Source organism: Loxodonta africana, chromosome 5 (assembly GCF_030014295.1).
Source record: "Loxodonta africana isolate mLoxAfr1 chromosome 5, mLoxAfr1.hap2, whole genome shotgun sequence".
NCBI classification, from domain to species: domain Eukaryota; kingdom Metazoa; phylum Chordata; class Mammalia; order Proboscidea; family Elephantidae; genus Loxodonta; species Loxodonta africana.
The window spans coordinates 115136345-115142302 of NC_087346.1; the positions used below are offsets into that span (position 1 = coordinate 115136345).

Below are 5958 nucleotides of genomic sequence, written 5' to 3' on the forward strand. Positions count from 1 at the left end.
TGTAATATAGATGATGACAACCAATAGCTAGACTTGGAATATCACAGTTATTATTAACATAAAAGTTACAGTGTGATTACTAAATAATTAGTACTGTCGGTGCGGTAAATACATTAAATTACAAATCTTTACATTTGTACATAACTCATTTTACAAATAAGTGTTTTAAGACCCAACTGTCCAACTTTCATTTAAACAGTAAATGTTGCTGAACGAAAATAAATACTCCCTCAGGTGAGTGGGGGAAATGCTTTAACACAGGATCTGTGTTACAATGGACATCTGAGTAAATACTTTAAACTTCTCTTGGGGTTATTGAGAACTTACAACCTGAAAAAGTTCTTATATTTTAAACAAAATTTCGTTATTAATTTAAAAAGGTAACTGTTCTCATCCTGTTAATATTATCCACGGTTAGATTGCTCCTGAAATTATAAATAGGTTGTTCACAGTCCCCTCCGTTTACTTAATAGTTAATTTTTTAAGTGAACCTTTGATAATTACAATCAGGTATTTTTCTTTGCTTATTTATATATATATATGTATTTCGTATAAGACAATAAACAACTTATAATTAAAAGGCAACTTGTAGTCCTTTTCTAAGCTGTATAGCCAAGTAGTCCAATAAAACACTTTTAACCGATTTGCTACTTTAAAGTGGAACTGCTCCTTATTTTGGGTAAAAGTAGCATAAACTGAAATGTAATGGTCATGATGCTTTCAAGGCCACAAGGCAATTATCGAACACAACCGTTCCGTGATTGGAGCCAGGAACATTAAGATTATGTAGAAGGTGCTGTGTTTTCCTGGCACTTTCCTCCGTGACACTGCTCTGCTATAAGGAAATGCAGGTGACAATGGCAGCAGCGCTCTGTCTGCCATCTTACTGTGTGATGGGTTCAAGGCCGTGGCCTGTCAACTGGAACTGAAGTCTGGGCAGCTCTTCCCAGGCAGCGGGGGCTCCTGCTGGAGGGGGTAAGCAAAGTATTGAGGTGACACCAGGAAGCCGGATGGCTGGGTCAGATGGATTGGGTGGCCCGTGGTGTAAGGCGGGGGTGGTGAGGGCACCAGGCAGCCTGGCTCAGCCCTGGCAAAAGAGAACCTGCGGACAGAGCCCCCTGTGGAGCTGGAGCTGGTGGCCGTACTGGACTGCCTGGAAGGTGCCCTGAGACTCGGGGAGGTCAAGATCATGGGCAGGGTCTCTGTCTGATAGCTGCGGAGCGAGAAGCGGATTGGCTGCTGTGAGGGCTCCTTGGGTCTCAAGCAGGTGCAGCAATAAATGGCTACTAAAGAGCCCAGGATGATGAACGCGATGAAGATGGAGCCGACGATCAGGAAGGGGACATAGACGGGCTCTAAAAGGCAAAAACAGACATAAACAGATGATCGCATGAGACTCTCCCAAACTGCAGGCCCTGCTCAGGCAGCTCAGGGTTAGGGGGTAGAGGGGTCAGTATTACCACCTTTGTCAGCTCAGCTTTTCAGAGCTTGTGACTGATAACCTCTAAAGTGCAAAGTGTGGCAGAATATTCTGGCTGCTTCTAGTGGGGAGGAAGCAAATGGATACTATAGCCTCTGTTAGCAATTAGCCCCCATGCTGCACATGTGGAAATCAGAAAAGAACAGAATCTATCCTCTTATTCATGCACTGGTAAATTTTGGGGGTCACTATATCTCTGGGTTCAAATACAGATTTTAGTAGTTTCCTCACTGTGGGGCACTTAGGGCTTTGACTTGTCTCTTAGGCTGAAAATCCATCTCCTCTCCAGGAATCTCCAACCTAAGCAAAGAGGACCAGCCAGGCCTGTTAAATAAGACCCCCAGGATCTTATGAGACTCCAGAAAAAAACAATATAAAGAAATCTATTGAAAAAAAAAAACATTGCCATCGAGTCAATTCTGACTCATAGCAACTCTATAGGATAGAGTAGAACTGCCCCATAGAGTTTCTAAGGCTGTAATCTTTATGGAAGCAGACTGCCATACCTTCCTCCCGTGGAGTGGTTAACAGCTGAGCACTTAACCACTGTGGCACCAGGGCTCCAAAGAAATCCATAGTGGGCCCCAATATACTGTGTCTCTTACCACATTGCAAATTGTCAGCTCCAGCTGCCTCTTTCCAGAAACAGCCTGGGAGGCTTAACTCCAGCTGCCACATCGCCGCCTCTCAATTCGCACCCAAAACTCTGGGAAGGTCAGGCTGTTCTTGGTGTTGGCAGCCCAGATTTTCTGTGAGGGTATCCCTCAAACGAGCAAACCCTAGCTTCCTCCTCTCCACGCAGACAGAAAATTCCCCACCCCAGCAGCACCCCTGGGCAAGTTCTCTAGGTCTCTCCCCTGTTTGACAGCGCCAGTCTGAGTGCAGCCTCCAGCTCAGGAGTAGACAAAGAAAACCTGCATTGATTAAGGGTTTACTGCGTGCCTGGCTCTTTCTAACTATGTGATTCAAGTCTCATAAAAAGGACTTGATAAGCTCTATTTTCCAGATACGGAAACAAATCAAAGACTTTGACATTCCCAAAGACACACAGCCAGTGAGTAACAAGTAACTAATCAACACCTGAGTTCCACCAATTCCTAAGGGTGAGCTCTTCAATGTACCACCCATTCTCCCATGTTGAGTAGCACCCATGTGGAAGGCAAGGGCAAAGGGATAACTCCACTTACTGAGTGCTGTTAGGCATTCATACACTCTCATAGAATCCACAGCCTAACTTCTTCTAATGGGAGAGCAATATTCCCATTTTAGAGTTCGGATGAGGCTCAGAGCAGTTAAGTCACTTGCCTAAGGTTACACAGCTAGCAAGTGACAGAGTGGCTACTCTAAAAACCAGCCTCAGTAGTGCGGTGACTGCCCCTCTCCCCGGCTGTCCTCTCAACAGAATGAGGATGTCGGAGCTGTGGCCCAGACACAGCTGTGCCCAGCCTGGGCAATTAGCCTTGGCACCTTACTGGCAAGGAAGAACTGGGAGCCCAGGGTGGCTGCAGTAAAAGTTGGGGAAGGGTCTATATTTTCCTAACAGGCCAGGTCAATCTAGAGCTTCCCACTTCCCATGGAGCATCTTTTCTCCAGAAACCACCTCTCAAATCCTCTGGATAATTTGACTCTCAAAGTTAAATTCCTTGAGAGTCTAAGGGAGTACTAACAGAGAGCAGGCTCTCCTGTCCTCTGGGTTCTCAGTCTCCTGGCAGAGGTGGGGTGGGGTGAGGGGCTCTGGCACCAGTAATCATCTCTCCAGCCACTCCTTGCCTTTCCCAGGGGACCTTAACTCGCCCTCTTCAAACCTCCGCTCTGGGGTCCTGGGTTGTCACCAGCTCTCAGCTCCTCCGGTTTCCCAGCCGTAAAACCATGGCCTCGAGCTCTGAAGTGTTTCCCTGATGTTCCCATTCAGGTGGAAAACTCTTTTTAAGCGTAAAGTTCCTCTGCCGGGGCGTGATTTATTCTGCTCTGAAGTGAGCGGAAATTTGACCCGTGTTTTCCGACGTGAGAATAGGGGGCGGGGAAGCCTCTGCGACCCGGGTTTCTAAATCTTCACCTTCAAGACCTGGGTATTTCAGAAAGGCGTGACAATAGGACATAGGCCCGGAGAGGGTAATTCGACACAGAGAAATGAAAGGAAATCAGGCGAATGTGGCAGCGGCTTAGAAACGCTACCAAAGGATAAAAAAAAAAAAAAAAAAAAAACGGTGGCTGAAGCTCCCCCAGTCCTGGGGGGAGTTGGGAATGCGCGTGCGGCAAGAGTCCCGTTGCCCACTTTGTCACCACTTCTCGAAAGCTCCCGGAGTGACCAGGGCGTGAAATAGGGTGCCTTCACTGCCTCGCCAAAAACCCAAGCCCAGTCTGACGCTGCCCCCACAGCGCTCATCCGCCCTGCCCGGGCGCCCAGGTGCCAGTCCCGCGGGCCCCTCTGAACTTGTAAACTTTCCAACCACTGAGACGGCGTATAGCGGGAAGCGCACTGCAGGGAATAAGTTCCCCCTGACCAAAACCCACCTGCCCAAGCTTTCCTTGATCCCTTGATTCTCCCCACACCGCTGCGCCGCTTTGCGCACAGGGGAAAGAAGCTACGCTAGGCTCCTAGAAGGCCAGGAGCTCACACCCGCCCCAGGCGGCGGGCGGGCGGGAGTGGGTCGTGGTGAGCCACGCACTTACGCGCAGTGATGCCCGGGTGCTCCAGCTCGCCGCGGTCGTTGGTGCAGCCGCCCTGCTCCAGCCTGGCGTCCGCTGCGGCGCAGCAGTAGCGTAGGGCGCAGGAGCCGCAGCAGATAGTGGCGTCCAGCGTGTCGAAGTCCTCCGGGCACTGGAAGCCCTCGTGGTAGTTGTCCTGCACGTCCACCCAGCCGTGGCAGTACTCTCCCGACTGCTGGGCTCCCGCCGGGCCCCAGCGCAGCCAGCCCAGGAGGAGGCACACCGCCAGCAGCACCCCCATTGCCGCGGGGCGCCCTGGACGGCCCGGAGGGGGACGCGGCTGGAGAGCAAAGGGCAGATCTGGGGTGCGATGGCGCCGGGCGCACCGCGGGTCTGCCTCCGCTGGCGACCGAGGCCACTCCCGTGCGGGTTAGCAGGGGCCGGGGAGGCGGCAGAGGCTACTCTGCGGGCTCCGCTGGCCTGGGGTCAGCATGGTGCGCGAGGCGGGCTGGCGACGGGGCGGGGGAGCCCCTGGGAGTTGCCGGCCGAGGCTGCTGCTGGGGCTGCTGCTGCTGCTGCCCTTTGCCCGGCTCATCGCGCTCCCGGCGCAACGGGCTCACCGAACCTCTGGCCGCCTTCCTCCCCACGCCTCACGGGAGTCATCGCCCCAGGAGCTGGCAACTCCAGGACCACGCAGCGCCCCGCCTTGTGGCGGTCGCCGGGTCCGGAGCGGAGCCCGGAGGGAGGAGACTTGATTGCCCACGTGCGGGTCCCGGGGAGGAGCAGTCGTTCAGACCCAGCTGTCTGTCTGTCACAGGAGCAGGAGTCAGCCCGGCCGCGGCCAAGTACAAACGGCCTCTCGGCTGCTGACAGCTCGGCCTGGAAGGCGTCCTTTAAAAAGAAGCGGGAGGGGGAGATCGCGAAAGTTAAGAAAGAGTCCGCCCTCCCGGGGCGCGTCGCTGCTGGAGCTAATCACCGCGGGCGGGAGAGGGCCTTTGCCGGTCCTGTGAGCTTTCTGGCTTGCGCTCCATCCTCCGCCTCTCTCGTCCCTCCCCGCCCACAGCGCTCCCCAGAACTTGATTCTAAACCTGAGGGGACCAGGCACTTCTCACCTCCACTCCACCCCACCCCCGCCACTTTTCGTACAGCCCAGAAAACTCCGCAGAGCGAGGAAACGGGCTGCCGAGTTTCTGCGTCTCTCCACGCGCGTTGGGGCGTGCACCCAAGCGCGGAGTTTCCTTTTCATGGCTGCAGTAAAAAAAGAGAGTTGTGGCTAAGGTTTGTCGAATCGTTTATCGCCTGTTGCTCAGACCGAGAGTCTTTTCCTGAAACAGCAGTTCTAAGGGTTCAGGACCGATAAGATGATTTTTAGGGGACGCCAGATTTTGCACTGAACTTGCCACCTACGTTTGTGCTTTTTCTGGGAGGCGCGGTACTTTTACATAAACACACCCGCGCTGGCACCGTTTCCCCCACCCCTAACCTGCGCGCCGCCGCGTGAAGAATCGTGGGTCACCTCCACTAGCTGAGGGCTGCTCGCAAAACCTCAAAGAGCTCGACTTTTCCGTTCACGCCAGCAAAGGAAATAAAAGAACAAAATTAATGATAATTGAGCAGATCTGAACTTCTGTTCAGGCAAAGAAACACATTTATTAAAATGATGTGTCCCCTGTGTGCTATTTTCAGGGGCACCGTTCCTTTAGCGGCGTAAGTGCCTTATGAAACTGGTGTTATGTGAAACCTGGGCTACAGTCAAGAATTTATTTTTGCTGCATCCTGAACTTCCTCTCATCGTTTATTGGTGTGTGTGAATACGTTCGGCGTATCTC

General features: G+C 52.4%; 1 protein-coding gene across 1 annotated transcript; it reads right to left on the reverse strand.

The window, feature by feature from the left end:
• Positions 1 to 915: 915 nt before the first annotated feature.
• On the reverse strand, positions 916 to 4430 carry SHISA3 (shisa family member 3). The gene is made up of 2 exons (XM_003411321.2): positions 4154 to 4430; positions 916 to 1355 (listed from the first exon to the last, which is right to left on the reverse strand). Exons 1-2 carry the CDS (start codon positions 4428 to 4430, stop codon positions 916 to 918), a joined length of 717 nt encoding a protein of 238 aa, XP_003411369.2.
• Positions 4431 to 5958: the final 1528 nt, after the last annotated feature.

Coding starts and splice junctions, on each gene's coding strand:
- SHISA3 (XM_003411321.2), bottom strand. CDS start 4,430: ATGGGGGTGCTGCTGGCGGTGTGCCTCCTCCTGGGCTGGCTGCGCTGG. Junction 1,356..4,153: donor GCACCCGGGCATCACTGCGC/GTAAGTGCGTGG, acceptor TTTGCCTTTTAG/AGCCCGTCTATGTCCCCTTC.